The 20,638-nt window shown below is 35.2% G+C and overlaps 1 protein-coding gene across 1 annotated transcript in view; it reads right to left on the reverse strand.

Moving 5' to 3' along the window:
• Positions 1 to 376: 376 nt before the first annotated feature.
• ANGPTL5 (angiopoietin like 5) overlaps positions 377 to 20,638 on the reverse strand; it is a 33,417-nt gene continuing 13,155 nt past the window's right edge. Inside the window, 7 exon segments of the mRNA XM_066360106.1 lie at positions 377 to 695; positions 3,863 to 4,001; positions 4,004 to 4,051; positions 5,522 to 5,592; positions 5,594 to 5,637; positions 15,268 to 15,368; positions 17,525 to 17,618. Coding sequence (XP_066216203.1) covers positions 377 to 695; positions 3,863 to 4,001; positions 4,004 to 4,051; positions 5,522 to 5,592; positions 5,594 to 5,637; positions 15,268 to 15,368; positions 17,525 to 17,618 — 816 coding nt within the window.

Raw genomic sequence — 20,638 nt, forward strand, 5'->3', positions numbered from 1 at the left:
TTTAGAATAAATATAGAAATAAGTATAATGCTCTCTTCAATTTTCCTAAAAATCTCTGATGTTTTAATGCTTTAAAGAAAAGAAAAACTTCTTTAAAGAAAGTGGACTCCAGAACACATCATAATTCACATAAAACAAATTTTATTACATATTATTTATTAATATAGTTAGTAATAAAAGCATACACTGAGCCATGTTTTCTTTTATTAAAACTACAAAATTAAAGGTTTCTAATTATATTCTTAACCCCCTGATGTCATCTAGTTGAATTTTGGCTAAATTATTTTAAACATTCAGTGAAAACAGAAATGATATAAAAATCTTTTATATATTATCAAATATAACTGTGGAACATGCATCATAATTTAATATGAAACTATGTGAAATATGGACTATAAGTTCTTCTAATTTTCATTGAAACAGATTTAATCTTGACAGGTGAGCTGTTTTTGGTCCATGTGCCCCACTGAATCCCAGTTGCAAGCAGTTTTCCAAGGAAGTGATGAATACCATTCAGATTTGCTAGACCACACTGATTGACCCACCAGCCAGTGTTATTGTTGAGGTGACTGCAGCTCTTCACAGACTGACCATTGACCAAACATGCAGGACGACATCCATCATTATCAACATCTGCTGTGCTGAAAGGCATTGCACTTTGATTACCTTCTTTTCTAAAGCCCCGAATGCATCACCTGAGTAAAATAGATTTTGTAAATGACTAAATTTAAAGCCACTTTTTTGTAATTTTTAATTGACCTTTACCAACTTATTATGTAAAATCATTGCATCCAGAAAGATTTAAATTATTTTCTACAAAATGTTATTTTAAAAACTCTCCTCCAGATTGCAATATGCCAAATCTGATGATGAATTTCTCAACATAATAGGGATCTTTAAGTGGATATTTGATATGAAATTATAATCCAAAATGGAAGTTTGACTGTGTGGATTTATTTAATCAGGTAACTTAGGCCAAAGATGATTGTGTACAGACCTGTCATTCTTCAGGGAAAAGTAATGTAATGACTGTTAATTTAGGAAAAGAAAATAATTTACACATGGTAGGTTTTTATAACACAACCATTTTACAGGTATGAATGAATGTGAAACTTCTACATTTAAAAAAAAACTTAGATTTGTAACTGCAACAATTATTTGGCTTTATTTATAGGGTACCAATTTTATATAAAATGCCCAATGCCCTAATGAAAAAAATTAAGTACACTACTAAAATGTGCCTTTTCTTCAGGGCTGTCCATATAATATTTGAATTAATTGAATAATAGTTCAAAAGAATATAATTTGTAAAAGACTTACATTCGACATTATATGTATAATATCCCTGATATTTCCAAGGGTCTTTAAAGATTAAATATCTTGGACAAGGCAAACCAGTTAACTAACTGGCAGGGTTAGAAGTCCTGTTTTCTTTTATAAATTTTATACAAATTAAAGATTCTAATTACTCTCATTGTACCTAGATTTCACCTACAGGAGCAAACTCTGCTAGTAAGTTTGAACTAAAAGCGAAGCTATGTAAAACCTTTGAACAATTTAAAGCCCACATTCATGTCATTATGCTTCCAAAAGTTTAGCATCTCTTGAGATATGTCTTTGAGGAGCTGGAGAACTTCATTAGCAGTGGTGGCCTATCCTATCCCTGTACCCAGAGCCTCTGACTCTTTTCTTCATGAGAAACAAAATGCCCCCACTGCAAGTACTTGCAGAGAGAATATATTTTCAATATCCACATAGTACAAAATCTTTCCCAATTTTAGATGAGAGAGACACTTCTGGAGCATTGACTGAATTATATGATCCCCCCACAGGTACTCACCCTGGGCAAAGTTTAACTAACCTTCAGAAGCATATAAATCAAATCTGTTTCTCCCCCTGTAAGATTTAAGAGATTATTTCAAAAATGTAATGCATGTGTCTGTTGGGTTTTTGTTTTTGTTTTTTTAAGAAAGAGCACATTAAAACTCACCATCATGTTTTCTCTGAGAGATTAGTTTAAAAATATGGCACTTTGTATTCTCTGAGAACCCAGAGAAATTTCTCTTGAGTTTAAGAATCGGGAATATATGTCTTTTCTATGGAAAAACTAGCTTGTTCAAATGTTCAACTTTCATAATTTCTATTTTTGCTCTGAATTCAAAGTCACATTGGTAACTCATCTTTACTATTCACATGATCACATTTAAGCTCCTGGTTTTATCTGTTTCCATCTTAACATTCTACTGATAACATTTTTCTTTGATTTAAAAGATTTTAAACTTTTACCTAATACCCCAATACCCTTTCCTACTTGTCACAGATTCCAACCATACCAGACAACTCTGCATAACCAATAATTTTCCTTCCTCTTTACTTTGACTCAAACTACTCTCTTTGCCAACTTTCATTTGCCAGAAGCCTCTCAATTCTTCCAAGTACAGATCAGTTGTTCTCAATTATAAAGATGCCAACATACCATCTGTGAATGCAAATACCTGGACTCAAATTTGTTGATTCAGATCCTGCAGGGCTTTCAAACCTTCCCAAGTTTAATCTACTATTAACCCCTTGTTGAAAACTACCTTTCCATGATGATTTTCTGTCTGCAATCAGTTAGAGTCATTTTCTTCCTCCTTTATTTTTCTTCATAAACAAAATGCTGTATTTTTATCTGCTGATTTCTAAGACAACTGAATTGGTCCACATATCAATTTATCTGTTTTCCTTACTTACATGCCTATAAAATTCAAATCATCTTTAAATTGGATTAAATTTAGATCTATCTTGACATTAGTATACAGTACCTAAATACCTAAGTGAATAGTATTTACACTTTCAATATATATATGTACTTGATATTTTCTTTAAATAATCGAGTATAGGAACAATGAACCAAAAATTAGACAGCATTGTGTAAAACACATTATTTCAAGTTAGCCTTTCAAGTCACAATATATAGGATAGTTAATGCATCCTGCTGATTTCTGTTTTATTCAAACAAAATTAATTTTTAATAATACATTTTGTATAATATTTTTACTAAAGCAGAGAATTGCTTTAAATAACTTCTGTTCAACTTATTTTCTCTTTCAGTGGGTAATAAAACTAAATGGTAATTTTTTTCTTCCTCTAACCCCCGAAGTTTTATCAGTATTCTATTTTCAGTTTTATTTATCTACTCCTCTATATTGTAATCACTTAAAGACTTAGAAAAAAATCATTTATTTCTGTATTTCTAAATCTAAAAATACATAATGAACAAGTACCATGATGAGCAGCAAGAAAGTTGAATTTAGTATTTCTGAATTCAAATTTAAAATGTTAGCATCCAAATATAAATGTAACATTAGGTATTTTGAAGTTCTAACAAATTAAGTTTATTTGAAAATGAGTAGGTGTACTGATGTATATTGAAAAACAACATTAAACTAGTCATTCTATTAGCCTGGGTTCTTGCCCTAGTTCAAAGGTGATGAGCTGGGAATCTTGGGCAAGTCATTTAATATTTCAGGTTTCTTCACCTGCAATGTTAGAAGAGTAACGATCAGCCTAACATGTTATGACTTCTAAATGCCAGCCTCTCTGAACATGAAAATGTAAATAATATCTTCCAAGTCTAACCCACAGGCTTTTTATCTAAAGAATCAACTGAGATTATATGTGGCAAGTTGTTTTGAAAATAATAAAGCACTTCAAAATCATGATGTGGTACAACAATCATAACACAATTTTAAAACTCAAGACCTAGTCATTTATCTGCTGTCAGTTATGTGTCCTATACCAAGAGAAATGCATGACTTTTATCTTCACCTAATATTGAGTCAGTTATATTTAAAGCTGGATAATTTTAGGAATAAAAAACTTACCAGCATTTCCTGAATACTGTCCTAAGTGTATTTTAAAAAATCTTGTTTTATCCTCTAGCCAAAACTTATCATATGATGCATAAGCCAGTGTGTCATCTTCAGATTCCAATGCTACATACAGCATAAAACTGGTACTTTTTGATTTACTATATAAAAAATATTTTTTAATCCTAGCCAAAATTCACCTGTAAAAAAAACAAACAAACACACACACAGTTTTTCAAAATACAGTATTTCCAAGATGACTGTAGATCCAGAATGAATTATTAATCCCCCTAATTTATATGGTGTCCTTCTTGCATGTTCTAGCCAATAGCTTTCTACTGTTCCCATCCTCCATGGTATAACTTGCTCTGAAATATATTTCTGTACCTGTGTCATGAAATTACTGGAGGAAGTAAGGGTAGTCAAAATAAACTTCAAAGAGTTGAGGGACAGTGTGATAGCATTCAAACTCTTAAAACTATAGCTAAGACACTAAGTCCCTCTCCAGGGTTTACAAGGATATTTTAATACTCACCACTTAGAAATGAAAATTATCCTAAAGAACGACAGAAAGGAAGGGGGTACAGGGGATGATAAAGAAGTACAGGAAGATGGGTCCCTAAAGGTCTGTGTAGTGCCTAGAAGTCTATGACATTTCAAATGTCCCTGCCGTCCTTCTCCTCTACCATAACCCCAAATTTAAGACCCCAAATTTAGGACTTAACAATATATTTAACTTAATCTCAAGTTTTAAATATATATATAAAGTACAAAGCAATCTGTTCATGTGAAGGGTACCTGTTGGAAGAGCTTTGTGTCAAAACCCATACAATTTCCTCATAAAAATAAGTATAATGTAAGAAAGATAGCAATTCAGAGACTAAATGCAGAAAGAAGAATTCACTGGAAATTTAAAAGTTAACACTGAGTAAAAACAAATATATTAAATTCACTCCAAGACATGACAGCTGTTGGCCTATACATAATTTTTATTAGATTTCACGTCCCTTCTGAAATCACTGCCATTCAGTGTTAAATCCTCTGATGACATTATTATGAGATGCTAAAGATTTAAATTATAACATCAGTAACTTAAAATAACATAAAAGTGATCAAAATCACCTGCAAATATTCCAACTAATATAAAATTTACAATATCAGAAATACTGATATTTCTATTCACTAGTAAGTTATGTTATTGTGTGGCAATAACATAAACAGATTTTACAATCAACCTGAGGTTTACATTTTTCAAATTTTGAGCATAATGATTCTAATTGATGTTAATTCATTTATTTATATAGATACAAGACACATCTGAAAAGTTTCAAGGTTTATGACAACCATGCCTATTCAGTTTTTTATTCTACAGATAGTTATTGAGTACCTTTCAGAACTTCACGGGTGCATAGTGAATACTTCATGTACACCCAATTTAGAATTTTCACTCGAATCACATTTCAACAGGAATCTAAAATTAAAGATTTCCAAACTCCAAATGAAGACATACTTATTTTAAATATTTTTTCATAATAAGAAAGAGTGATTTAGTCATACTTTTATATTCACAAGGACTTGCTATTTTTACTAACGATTTGACCAAGAGACAGTCTATAGATGTAATACCAAAAGGAAGAAAAACGATAGGGGAGAAATCAATATAATTTGACCTAAAAGGTTGCCAAATTCATCCAGATAATCACACCACAATCTCTGGAAATCAGTTATCCCATCAATCCTTTATCACAGTCCATTCGCATCCTCTGTAATCCATGTCACACATTACCTAAAATAGACCTAGAAAAAGACAAAAATAACATACTATGATTTTCATTCTTTGATTTAAAACTCATGCTTCTCACTTAAGCCTAGAGCAAGAAAAGAGACTTTCACTGAAAGTTTTAATGCAATTGTATGATATGAATATATTCAGATATTTTTAAATCTCTAGAAATAATTTTATTATACAACAAACTTGTAGTTAACTGAAGTATAGTCCCTGTATCAGTCATTTATTAAATATATAGATATTTGTAGCATTTTAAGGTTAATCTCTTACTCTTTAACTCTAAATATTTTTCTGTTTAGTAATAATAAGAATTAGTAAGATGTGACAGAGTGATGTATTTCTCTACAAATTAACTCTTTTTTTATTATAATTTTATTTTTTTAATGGGGCGACATCAATAAATCAGGATACATATATTCAAAGATCAACAAGTCCAGGTTATCTTGTCTTTCAATTATGTTGCATACCCATCACCCAAAGTCAGATTGTCCTCTGTCACCTTCTATCTAGTTTTCTTTGTGCCCCTCCCCTTCCCCCTTTCCCTCTCTCTTTCCCCCCTCCTCCCGTAACCACCACACTCTTATCAATGTCTCTTAGTTTCACTTTTATGTCCCACCTACGTATGGAATAATGCAGTTCCTGTTTTTTTCTGATTTACTTATTTCACTTTGTATAATGTTATCAAGATCCCACCATTTTGCTGTAAATGATCCGATGTCATCATTTCTTATGGCTGAGTAGTATTCCATAGTGTATATGTGCCACATCTTCTTTATCCAGTCATCTATTGACGGGCTTTTTGGTTGTTTCCATGTCTTGGCCACTGTGAACAATGCTGCAATGAACATGGAGCTGCATGTGTCTTTACGTATCAATGTTTCTGAGTTTTGGGGTATATACCCAGTAGAGGGATTGCTGGGTTAATAAGGTAGTTCTATTTTCAGTTTTTTGAGGAACCACCATACTTTCTTCCATAATGGTTGTACTACTTTACATTCCCACCAACAGTGTATGAGGGTTCCTTTTTCTCCACAGCCTCTCCAACATTTGCTATTACCTGTCTTGATAATAATAGCTAATCTAACAGGTGTGAGGTGGTATCTCATTGCAGTTTTGATTAGCATTTCTCTAATAACTAAAGAAGATGAGCATCTTTTCATATATCTGTTGGCCATTTGTACTTCCTCCTGGGAGAAGTGTCTGTTCATATCCTCTTCCCATTTTTCTATTGGATTGTTTGTTTGTTTGTTGTTGAGTTTTATGAGTTCTTTGTATATTTTGGATATTAGGCCCTTATCTGAGCTGTCGTTTGAAAATATCATTTCCCATTTAGTTGGCTTTCTGTTTATTTTGTTATCAGTTTCTCTTGCTGAACAAAATCTTCTTAGTCTGATGTAGTCCCATTCATTAATTTTTGCCTTCACTTCTCTTGCCATTGGAGTCAAATTCCTAAAATGCTCTTTAAAACCCAGGTCCATGAGTTTAGTACCTATGTCTTCTTCTATGTACTTAATTGTTTCAGGTCTTATGTTTAGATCTTTGATCCATTTTGAGTTAATTTTAGTACAGGAGGACAAACTATAGTCCAGTTTCATTCTTTTGCATGTGGCTTTCCAGTTTTCCCAGCACCATTTATTGAAGAGGCTTTCTTTTCTCCATTGTGTGTTCTTAGCCCCTTTATCAAAAATTATTTGACTATATGTATGTGGTTTTATTTCTGGACTTTCTATTCTGTTCCATTGGTCTGAGTGTCTATTTTTCTGCCAATACCATGCTGTTTTGATTGTCGTGGCCCTATAATAGAGTTTGAAGTCAGGTATTGCAATGCCCCCAGCTTCATTCTTTTTCTTTAGGATTGCTTTGGCTATTCGGGGTTTTTTATAGTTCCATATAAATCTGATGATTTTTTGCTCTATTTCTTTAAAAAATGTCATTGGAATTTTGATGGGAATTGCATTAAATTTGTATATTGCTTTGGGTAATATAGCCATCTTGATTATATTTATTCTTCCTAACCAAGAACAAGGAATATTCTTCCATCTCATTATATCTTTCTCGATTTCTCTTAACAATGGTTTATAGTTTTCATTATATAAGTCCTTTACATTCTTTGTTATGTTTATTTCTAAGTATTTTATTTTTTTGTTGCAATTGTGAAGGGGATTCTTTTGAGTTCGTTCTCAATTGTTTCATTGTTGGCATATAGAAAGGCGATTGACTTCTGTATGTTAATTTTGTATCCTGCAACCTTACTGTATTGGCTTATTGTTTCTAGTAGTCTTTTTGTGGATTCTTTGGGGTTTCAATGTATAGGATCATATCATCTGCAAAAAGTGATACCTTTACTTCTTCTTTTCCGATATGGATGCCTTTTATTTCTTTGTCTTGTCTGATTGCTCTGTCTAGAACCTCTAGTACCACATTAAATAAGAGTGGAGAGAGTGGACAACCCTGTCTTGTTCCTGACTTAAGGGGGAAAGCCTTCAGTTTAGTGCCAATTAATATGATGTTACCTGATGGTTTATCATATATGGCCTTTATCATATTGAGATATTTTCCTTCTATACCCATTTTGTTGAGAGTCTTAAACATAAAATTCTGTTGTATTTTATCGAAAGCCTTTTCTGTGTCTATTGATAAGATCTTGTGGTTTTTGTTCTTTGTTTTGTTGATATGGTGTATTACGTTAACCGTTTTACGTATGTTGAACCATCCTTGAGATTCTGGGATGAATCCCACTTGATCATGATGTATTATTTTTTTAATATGTTGTTGTATTCGATTTGCTAGTATTTTGTTTAGTATTTTAGCATCTGTATTCATTGGAGATATTGGTCTGTAGTTTTCTTTTTTTGTGCCATCCTTGCCTGGTTTTGGTATGAGGGTTATGTTGGCCTCATAAAATGTGTTTGGAAGTATTGCTTCTTCTTCAATTTTTTGGAAGACTTTGAGTAGAATAGGAACCAAGTCTTCTTTGAATGTTTGATAAAATTCGCTGGTATAGCCGTCAGGGCCTGGACTTTTATTTTGGGGGAGGTTTTTAATGGTTTTTCTATTTCTTCTCTACTAATAGGTCTGTTTAGGCTTTCTGCTTCTTCTTGACTCAGTCTAGGAAGGTTGTATTGTTCTAGAAATTTATCCATTTCTTCTAGATTGTTGAATTTAGTGGCATAAAGTTTTTCGTAGTATTCTACAATAATTCTTTGTATATTTACGGTGTCCGTGGTGATTTCTCCTCTTTCATTTTGGATTTTGTTTATATGAGTTCTTTCTCTTTTTTCCTTGGTAAGTCTTGCCAAGGGTTTGTCAATTTTGTTGATCTTTTCAAAGAACCAGTTCTTTGTTCTATTAATTTTTTCTATAGTTTTACTGTTCTCTATTTCATTTATTTCTGCTCTGATTTTTATTATCTCCTTTCTTCGGCTGGTTTTGGGTTGTCTTTGTTCTTCTTTTTCTAGTTCCTTAAGGTGTGAAGTAAAGTGGTTCACTTGGGCTCTCTCTTGTTTGTTCATATATGCCTGAAGTGATATGAACTTCCCTCTTATCACTGCTTTTGCTGCATCCCATAGATTCTGATATGTTGTATTGTCATTTTCATTAGTCTGTATATATCTTTTGATCTCTGCACTTATTTCTTCTTTGACCTATTCATTTTTTAAAAGTATGTTGTTTAGTTTCCACATTTTTGTGGGATTTTTTTTCTCCTTTTTGCAGTTGAATTCTAGTTTTAAGGCTTTATGATCAGAAAATATGCTTGGTACAACTTCGATTTTTCTGAATTTGCTGATGTTGTTTTTGTGGCCCAACATATGGTCAATTCTTGAGAATGATCCATGTACACTGGAGAAAAATGTATACTCAGTCACTTTGGGATGAAATGTCCTGTAAATGTCTATCATATCCAGGTGCTCTAGTGTTTTGTTTAAGGCCACTATGTCTTTGTTGCTTCTCTGTTTGGATGACCGATCTAGAGCCATCAGCGGTGTATTGAGGTCTCCAAGTATGATTGTATTTTTGTCAGTTTTTGTTTTAAGGTCAATAAGTAGCTGTCTTATATGTTTTGGTGCTCCTTGGTTTGGTGCATATATATTAAGAATTGTTATGTCTTCTTGATTCAGTGACCCCTTAGCCATTATGAAATGGCCATTTTTGTCTCTGAGTACTTTTGTTGTCTTGTAGTCAGCATTATCAGATATGAGTATTGCTACGCCTGCTTTTTTTTGGATGTTATTTGCTTGGAGTATTGTTTTCCAGCCTTTCACTTTGAATTTGTTTTTATCCTTGTTACTTAGATGAGTTTCCTTTAGGCAGCATACAGTTGGATTTTCTTTTTTAATCCATTCTGCTACTCTGTGTCTTTTTATTGGTGATTTTAATCCATTTACATTTAGTGTAATTATTGACACTTGTGAGTTCCCTATTGTCATTTTATATATTGCTTTCTGTTAGTTTTGTGTCTTGTTTGATCCTTCTCTTTCGTTTTTCTATCTTTTGTTTTTATTTGGTTGTATTCCATACATCTTTCCTCTGTTGCTATCTTTTTTATCTCATGTGCTTCTGTGGTGGTTTTTTCAATGGTGGTTACCTTTAAGTAATGAAAGGGGTTCCTACCCTGTTCATTGTAGCGCACTATTTTGTGAGTACTTTTGCACTCCATCGTCCTTTGCTACTGTTAATCTCTATCCTCTCCCCCCTTTCTTTTTGTTGTTGTCACAGTTTAAATTTGGTTTTATTGTGTTCTTCTTGGAGCTTTTACTTGTGGCTCTGTTTTTTTTTGTTCTTTGTATCTGATTGGAGAACCCCCTTTAGTAATTCCTGGAGTGGGGGTTTTCTGATGATAAATTCCCTCATCTTTTCTGTATCTGTGAATGTTTTTATTTCTCCTTCATATTTGAAGGATAGCTTTGATGGGTATAGTATTCGTGGCTGAAAGTTCCTCTCTTTCAGGACTTTAAATATTGGGGTCCACTCTCTTCTAGCTTGTAGAGTTTCTGCTGAGAAATCTGATGATAATCTAATGGGCCTTCCTTTATATGTTGTATTCTTCTTTTCCCTGGCTGCCTTGAGAATTTTTTCTTTGCCATTGTTTTGTGCCAATTTCATTATGATGTGCCTTGGAGTAGGTTTGTTGCGGTTAAGAAAACTCGGAGTTCTGTTTGTTTCATGAATTTGGGGCTTTAGTTCTTTCCACAGGCTTGGGAAGTTCTCATCTATTATTTGTTTGAGTATGTTCTCCATTCCATTTTCTCTCTCTTCTCCCTCTGATATACCTATTATTCTTATGTTATTCTTTCTGATGGAGTCAGATAATTCTTGTAGGGCTATCTTCTCATTTTTTTTAATTTTTGAGTCTCTTTCTTCTTCTCTCTGTTGTGCCTCAAGTTGCTTGTCTTCTATTTCACTAATCCTCTCTTCTATCTGGCCTGTACTATTAGCTAAGCTTGTTACCTCGTTTTTCAGCTCGTGAATTGAGTTTTCCATCTCTGTTTGATTTGTTTTTATAGTTTCAATTTCCTTGGACATATATTCTTTGTGTTCATTGAGTTGTTTTCTGAGCTCCCTAAATTGCCTTTCTGTGTTTTCTTGTATATCTCAGAGTATTTTTAGGATTTTTATCTTGAATTCTCTGTCATTTAGCTCCAAGGTTTCCAATATATTAAATTTTTTCTCCATAGATTTTTCCTCATCTATCTGTGTTACCTCTCTTTCTTTTGTATCCATGATATTCGATTTTCTCTTCCTTAATGGCATCTGAGGGTGGTTTTGTTGATAGTATTAATGAGATTTAATAAAGAATAAAAAGTTAAAAAAATAAAAAATCGAAAAAGTTGTGTTTTTTTAAAAAATTAATAATGAAATAAAGAAAAATAAAATAAAAATTAAAAAAAAGGAAATTATTCCCCCCCGCCTTTTTTCCTCTCCTCGCCTCTCCCCTCTTTCTTGAGAAAATCTTGTGGTGAACTGTGAATTATATTGTATTTAATAGAACAAACAATGCCTGTAATGGAGGGCCTGAATTGGGGAAAAGTAATAAAGGGGCAAGAAAAAAAATAATAAAAAATAAAATAAAAAATAAAAAAAGGGGGGGTATGGACCTACAAAAAGCAAATAATGAAAAAATTTGGATCAAGAATAAAATGATTTGCGTTTAGGTGTTGGTTGACTAAGAGTTATGATGAGAGGAATAAGAGGGAAACAGGAAAATGGGGGGACAAATTAAAAAAATTACTATTGTATTTAGTGGAACAAGAGCTTGATAAAATGGAGAGCCAGGGATGGGAGCACTGCTAGTGAGTTAAAAAGGTGAAGTAAAAACCCTCCAAAATGCCACAAACATAAGTTTGAGTCCCAGATAAGATAAGTTGTTCGTTACTGAGGTTTGAATGAGAGGAGACGTAAAGGAGAAAGGAAGAAACTAATATAGAGGGAGAAAAGAAAGAGAGAGAGAGAAAAAAAAGAGGGAACTACTAAAAGAAGAAAAAAGAAAAAAGAGGAGAGAGAGAGAGAAAGAGAGAGAGTTAAGGGTTTTGGAGTGCAACCCTCATAGAGAGAAAGGAAGAGGAAAGAAAAGATAATGGGAGATGTAACACTTATGGGTAGTGTAGTTCAAGGAGAGGAGAGAGTAAGACTGGTAGAGAGTTAAACGACCAAATTGGAGGAGGGAAAAAAAAAAAAATCAAGGATGAAGATAAGAGAAACAAATGAACAAATATAATAAAATGGGATAGGTTATAAAGTCTGCGGATTATTCTTGATTTTGAGAGGTTATCTTCTTGCTTTTTCTTTTCTCTCCTTCTTCCTGGTCGGTGACTCTGTACCCCGGGTTCTGCCCCTTTGGCATGCTAAGGTAGAGGTTTGCAGTTGATAAGTCTCTATGGCGATGTCATGTATTGTGCTTCAGTCTCGTTGGCAGTCGAGGCATTTATAGGCTCCAACAGTGAGAGAGTCCGTGTTCCTGGAGCCTCTCTCCTAGTTTTTCCTTCCTCAATTAGTAGCCTGATAATCCAGCTATGGGTTGCTTCTGCCTCTGCCTGGATAGTAAGAGGCTCAAAGAGCTGGCAACTCCCCACTCGATTCCCACTCAGCGCAGGGCTCTGGGTAAGGCTCAGTCAGTCAGAGCCGCTAGCATAATCAGGCGGGGCTTCCGCCCACTCAAAGACCTCTGGCTCTGCCACTCTGTCGGATAACATGGGCGGGCACCCACTTCCGGGGCGCTTGGAGGAAACTCTCGCTCACTCTCTGTGCGCACAGACCAGGATGTCAGGCTGGAAGTCTTGCCCTCTGAGCGAAACCCCCCGCCCGCACTGAAAAGTTCCAGCATTGGAATTGGTTCTCGCTCCGTCCCCGTGTGCAGCTTTTTCAAGGCGCTGGGGTGGCCTGAGACTCTGCCCTCGGCCCACACAAAGGCCCCCAACTCTGCTCTTCTGTGGGATAACACGGGCAGGCACTGCCGAGGCACTCGGAGGAATCTCTCGCTCACTATCTGCACGCGCAGACCAGGATATCAGACCAGCGACCTCACCCTCTGAGTGAAACCCCCGCCCGTACGGAAAAGTTCCAGCATTGGAATTAGTTCTCGCTCCCTCCCCATGTGCGGCTCTCCCAGGGCGCTGGGGTGGCCCAGAGGCTTTCGGCCCACACAAAGGCCTCTGACTCTGCCTCTCTGTGGGGTAACACAGGCACACCCTCCCGGGGCTTTGGAAGGAATCTCTCACCCACTATCTGCGCGCGCTGACCAGGAAATCGGGTAAAATGGCTGCCCCGCTTGTCTTTCTTTGTCTGGGTTTGGCACGAGTGTCAGCTGTTTTGCCCGGGTTGTCATAGGAACAGTTTTTCCTCGGCTTGGATCTCCATGCCACAGCCTGGTTTGGCCGTTTGTGCCGCGGCCTGGATGTATTCACCCCCTTTGCCCGCCTTAGTTTCTATATTCTCAGTTTCCAGTGAAAGCCGCCCTGTGTAGGTTAGTGAGGAAAGCGGAGCATTTCTTACTCCCTATTTCCTTCAGGGTTTGGTTATATATTTAGCCAATTTTTCGCTCGATCATACCTTTGGGTGTATTGTGAAACATCTGGAGGCTCCAAGGATAGGTTTTTCTGTTTCTGGTTGAAGATCTTGTTGAGTTTTGGGGGAGATTTATCAGTATCGCTTCCTACCCCGCCATTACTCTGATGTCATCTCTCCTACAAATTAACTCTTCCTTTGAGCTGAAAATGCTGGCATTCAACAAAGGTATAAAATATTCCCATGTGCCTATCATTCAAGTTTTTTTTTTTTCCAAAAGTCTGGAAGAACTATGTTTAGACAGATATTTTCAGACAGAAAGGCATGATCTATGTCCCATCTACACAGCATTTACTGTGTAAAATGTCCCTAAGAGGACAGCTGTAGGGAACCCATAGAAGTGACAGAGGCAGAAAATCAAGGTAATTCTCTGCACTAGAAACTTCCTGCTGCACAGAGAAAGGCAGTGTGGAGGGAGTTAAGGAACCAGCACTTTCCCATAATAGAGGTAATAATACATCCCATTTCTTCAAAAATTAGAAGCCTTCCCTTTCCACATCTGTTTAGGCCCACTTTTGAATCTGTAGGTGAAGTAATTTAAGTAATTGAAAAATTATGTCCCACCTAATTTCTAATTTTTTGGCCTCTTGTCAATAGATGTCAAAAAATAATGTTAGTAATTCTAAGAAAAGAAACTAGAAGTATCTACATAGAAAAAGTAATTACTTTATTGTGTAATAAAGACTATCAAGAAGGTGTGATATCAATGCCATAAACTTTCTGATGCACAAAAAGGCACCCAGGAAAATTATATATATAATGTAGTATAATAACACAATTTCTAATAGAGATTTCTTCTAGAAATCCTAGTATAAAACTAATAAGAATAAACATAAGTAATTTATTTTATTCAATAAAAGAATGGCCTGACCTGTGGTGGAGCAGTGGATAAAGCATCAACCTGGAATGCTGAGGTCACCGGTTTGAAACCCCAGGCTTGCCCAGTCAAGGCACATATAAGAAGCAACTACCATGAGTTGATGCTTTCCTCCCCTCCCCCTGACCCCAGCCTCTCTCTCTCTCCTCTCTCTAAAACTACTAAAGAAAATCTTTAAAAAATATTTAAAAGAATGAATTAACTTCTCAATCTTTGTACTTTAATGGTTTTTTAATTACTAATTTATTATACAATCATATAAAATCACTTGCCATACAAAGAAATTATAATCATATATAGGAAGGGAAATCAAAAGTATTTTTAAGTAAGCTCTAAGGCAAAGCACAGCATTACTTTCTAATATTCATTAGCTAATTAAAGCAAGTAAGTATTTATATTGCACAGTTCTGCCTATTGTAAGGATAATAAAAGATCTTACCCCAAAAAGATTTATTTTGAAAAGTGAATTTTATTTTGAAAACTGAAATAGAACAGTGAAAGACACTTTAGTTTTAAGCATTTATGGTTTGGGTAAAAATTCTGAAAAACCAAAATTTTGAAACTGAAACTTTTACTAATTTATTTAAATTTTTTCAAGAAAATAAGTAAATATTAAAGCAATTAAATTTTAACATTAATTAAGTTGGTTGTATGCTTATCTTACTTCATATTATAAGGGAAAACTTTACCTCAAATGGGTATCTATATCTTTCTGGATAGATTATATATAAACCACTTGGTGTTTTGGTGACAGAGCCAACAGTATCTTTAATATCAGTACAATCTAAACCTAGAAAAGCAAAATTAGTTATTTAGGATATTTTCAAGTGTACATTTAAGATAATCATTTTACTGTAGAGAATTAACAGTGCTCTCTGAAATCATTATAATTTCCATCAGTGATATGATTTTCAACTCTTGGAAATGAAAAGTGATCTCAATTTTAGAAATAAGGAGAAAATACATGGGAGAACTTGGATTAAAGAACATATGCTGTAATAACCATAGCATCACAGTTATTAGTATTCAGTACTGTTTAAAAGTTTCATCTGGAATCAACATTTATTTAATATATTTTATAATTATACATCCTCTTGCCTAATAAACAATGCCCTTTCAAGAATCTAGGTTTATCTTGAGAGCATAATGTGTAAAGGTAATCTGTATGTACGGGGAGGAGAATATCCAATGGAGGTAAATAGATTACTACTGACCTATCTTGACTACTCTATTCAAAACCTCAGAAACTCTGATGTGTCGGGGAGCACTATTACAAGCAGCAAAGGGAGAGGAGGGGACAATCACTTTCTTCACCAACGAGAAATTATGCTCAAAGCATATAGAGCTTGCTCTGTTGACAACAGAACTATATCACCCTATAATCACCCTCCCCAAAGCATTCTGTAATTTCCAGGGAATTATAAACCTATTTATGTGGATATGAATATTACATTTTACTCTAATATTATATTTTATAATGTAATAAATAAATTCAACCCTTATAAGTGTCATTTACCCAGAAAAACAAACATGTGAAAGTCTAGGACTCCAGAGCCAGGAGCCTGGGTTTGAGTGTTAGTTCCACTACTCACTAATCGAAAGCATTAAGTAAGCTACTTAACCTCTTTTCTTATGTGTAATATAATAATAATAATATCTACTTTGTAGTGTTATTTTGATGATTTATATCATAAAACTTTATGTAAAGCACTTAGCACAGTGCCTAACACACAGTAAATATTCAAATAATCTCATCTACAAAAATTATCTATAAAATTGTTTGCTTTTCCCTTCATTTCCAGGAGACATTGATTTGTTGCCTTTGTTCTGAATTGCTGAGACATTCTTATAATACCAGTAAATTTATGTTCAGAGATATGATAGAAATTTCCAAGGAAAGACTGATCAGGGTTGGAATCTCGGCTTTGACATCACCATCCAAATAAGTGTGAACAGATTATTTAGATTTTTCTGCATTGTATATTTCTCATCTGAATGATAATCAACATCACAACAAACCTTTATATTGTCTTACTATGCAGCAGGCAATATTTTAGTAGCTTTTCATGTATTTACTTATTTAATCCTCACAATGGTATGAGGTAGATATGGTCAATTTAACCAATGAGAAAATTGACATTAAGGAAATAGTGAATGAGGGATTTGACAAAGGCAGTCTGACATCAGACTCCATGCTCCTCCTCAACATGGAACACAGGAACACTACCTAACTAGGGTGGTCTTGGGAAATAAATGAGACCCAAAAAAACAATAACAAAATAACATTAAAAAATGCCTATCTTAATACCTGACACATAGGAAATTCTCAGTATCTGTTTAGTCCCTCCCTTTTGTAGGGAAAAAAAAAGAGAGATCATATACTACTAGGAGTTCAATGATATTTATCTGCTTGCAACATTTTCATTTTAATTCATATTTGTAAGATTGTGGGGTGTTTTTCTTAAAAGCTCAAGCCTCTAGAAATTATTTTCTGTATGTTAGTACAAAAAGTACTAAATTCTAGTTTATTTGTCTTTTTTTCTTTTCAAATTTTATATCCCAATTTGATACAGTTTAAACATGTCAAAAATACTTTTTATATGTGGGAAGAACTCGGAAACTTTCTTTTCTTCTAACTGAAGATTTGTTATTAATAAAATGTAAAGGGGACCCCAGAATGCAGTTACATAAAACTATGCGATGGTCAACAGATTCAGAATATCTCTTCACAACCATGGCTTTCCTAGGGTCGGAAAGGTTCCCCAATTTAGGAAAGTACGTATAGTGCGGGTTGAAATGTGCTTAGTGTCAGATACTGTTCCTCCAGTCTGTTAGATAATAGTGAATTGTATTTTTTAAACAAAACCTCTGAGTGCCCCAACCTGTACAGGAAAAATTTAAGCAATAAAAGACAAGAATGAAAGGCTGAAATACCAAAGTTCTCACCATGTGACTGAACAGGCCTGTAAAAAAAAGGGTCCAGCTGTTTTCTAAAAATTTCAGTAGTCAGAAGGAGAACTCCATTCATGAGCTCGTTAACCTAAATACACATGCACACATTTATACTTCAAAAAAAAAACCTCTTAGCTGAATTCTAAGCCTCTTATAAATCCAGCTCTGAAACATACATAATAGCCTTTTTTGTTTTTTCATTAAATCCTTCACTGTTTTAACAAAGCAATAAAGGCATAGCTAAATAGCAGCTATTAAATTCAGTATGGTTTTCCTCCTGCTCTTGCTTTTATCTGCCCAATTTGGCTGCTCTTGCAAGTCTGTTGCATGAACTGTTGTACTTTCTTATCTGGAATCCCTGCTCCCATCCTCTGCTCGTCCTCAAGTTATCCTTCACACCAACTGCTATTCTAATTTTTCATTTCCATGTTCAGACATTTGGGTGTTTAGTTGGTGTGGCATGATTTTTCTTTTCAATTGAATTTTCCTGGGGTAACACTGGTTAACATAATTATACAGGCTTCAGTTGCCGCATTCCACAACACATCTCTACATTGTATTGTGTGTTCACCTCCCCAAGTCAAGTCTTTGTCCATAGCCTCTTCTACTTCCCCACCCCAACAATCACAGCATTGTTGTCCATGTCCATCAGTTTTTTCTTTTCTTTTTTTGTCTTTATTTATTCTATTCCTCCACCTCTCTCACCCAACGACCCTCCTCCCAACAGCTGTCAGCTTGCTTTCTATGAATGAGTTGGTTTCTATTTTGTTTGTTAGTTCATTTTGTTACATTCCACATATGAGTGAAATCATATGGCATTTGTCTTGCTCTTACTGGCTTATTTCACTTAGCATAATGATTTCCAGGTCCACTCATGCTGTTGTAAAAGGTAAGATTTTCTTCTTTTTATGGCCACATAGTATTCCATTGTGAAAATATGTCATGGCTCTTTTTGTGCACTCATCTACTGATGGGCGCTTGGGCTGTTCCCAGATATTGGCTATTGTAAATAATGCTGCAATAAATATAAGGGTGCATATATTACTTTGAATTCATGTTTCAGGATTCTAAGGAAGTGGAATTTCTGGTTCAAAAGGCCGTCCCATTTTTAATTTCTTGAGACAACTCCATACTGCTTTATACAGTGCTATACCAATCTGCATTTCCACCAACAGTCCATAAGAATTCCCTTTTCTTCACACCCTCTCCAGCATTTGTTGTTTAATTTATTGGTGATGGCCCTGGCCGGTTGGCTCAGCGGTAGAGCGTCAGCCTGGCGTGCGGGGGACCCGGGTTCGATTCCCGGCCAGGGCACATAGGAGAAGCGCCCATTTGCTTCTCCACCCCCACCCCCTCCTTCCTCTCTGTCTCTCTCTTCCCCTCCCGCAGCCGAGGCTCCATTGGAGCAAAGATGGCCCGGGCACTGGGGATGGCTCCTTGGCCTCTGCCCCAGGCGCTAGAGTGGCTCTGGTCGCAACAGAGTGACGCCCCAGAAGGGCAGAGCATCGCCCCCTGGTGGGCAGAGCGTCGCCCCTGGTGGGCGTGCTGGGTGGATCCCGGTTGGGCGCATGCGGGAGTCTGTCTGACTGTCTCTCCCCGTTTCCAGCTTCAGAAAAATACAAAAAAAAAAAAAGTAAAAAAAAAAAAAAATTTATTGGTGATATCTTTGTGGTTTTAATTTGCATTTCTCTGATGATTAGTGACATTGAGCATCTTTTCATGTGTTTGTTGTCCATCTATATGTCCTCTTTAGAAAAGTGTTTATTCAGGTCTTTTGCCTATTTTTCAATTGAATTGTTTGTTCTTTTGGGGTTGAGTTTGTGTGTGTGTGTGTGTGTGTGTGTGTGTGTGTGTGTGGTGCGTGCGCGCGTGCACACACACACACAACAGAGACAGAGAAAGAGACAAAGAAAGGGACAGACAGGAAGGGAGAGAGATGAGAAGCATCAATTCTTTGTTGCGGCTCCTTAGTTGTTTATTGATTACTTTCTATATGTGCCTTGAACGAGGTGCTACAGCAGAGCAAGTGACCCCTTGCTCAAGCCAGTAACCTTGGGTTCAAGCCAGCAACCATGGAGTCATGTCTATGATCCCACACTCAAACCAGAGACCCCGCACTCAAGCTGGATGAGACTGCAGTCAAGCCAGCGACCCCAGGGTTTCTAACCTGGGTCTTCTGCATCCCAGTTCAACACTCTGTCCACTGCACCACTGCCTGGTCAGGCTGTTCTCTTGGGGTTGAGTTTTATAGTTCTTTATAAATTTTGGATATTAATCCCTTATTTGATGTATCAGCAAATATGTTCTCCCATTCAGTGGGTTGCTTTTCTTTTTGTTGATGCTTTCCTTTGCTGTGCAAAACTTAGTTTAATACAGTCCCACTTGTTTACCTTTTCTCTAACTTTCTTTGCCCAAGGAGATACATCAGAAAAAATATTGCTATGAGAAATCTCTAAGATTTACAACCTGTATTTTCTTCTAAGATTTTATAGTTTCATATCTAATATTTAATTCTTTAATCCACTTTTAGTTTATTCTTGTGTATGGTGTAAGAAGGTGGTCTAGTTTCATTTTTTTGCCCATATCCAATTTTCTTAGTACTATTTATTGAATAGACTGTCTTTACTCCATTGTATGTTCTTGCCTTCTTTGTCAAATATTAATTAATCATATAGGTGTCAGTTGATTTTGGGGCTCCCTACTATGTCCCATTAATCTATATGTCTGTTTTTATACTAGTATCATGCTGTTTTAAATAAAATGACCTTGAAGTATAGTTTAATATCAACTAGCATGATTCCTCCATTCTTCTTTCTCAAGATTGCTGTGGTTATTCAGGGTCTTTTGTGGTTCCATATAAATTTTTGGAATATTTGTTCTAGTTCTGTAGAATATACCATTAGGATCACAATAGGAATTGCATTGAATCTATAGATGGTTTTGAGTGATATGGTTGTCTTAATGATGTTAATTATTTCTATCCATGAACATGGAATATGCTTCCACTTGTTTCTATCTTCTTCAATTTCTTTCTTCAGTGTCTTTTAATTTTCCAGTTTTTTTACATTATTGGTTAAATTTATTTTTAAGTATTTTATTCTTTTTTAC

The sequence above is a fragment of the Saccopteryx leptura genome, chromosome 1 (assembly GCF_036850995.1).
Source record: "Saccopteryx leptura isolate mSacLep1 chromosome 1, mSacLep1_pri_phased_curated, whole genome shotgun sequence".
Classification (NCBI taxonomy): Eukaryota; Metazoa; Chordata; class Mammalia; order Chiroptera; family Emballonuridae; genus Saccopteryx; species Saccopteryx leptura.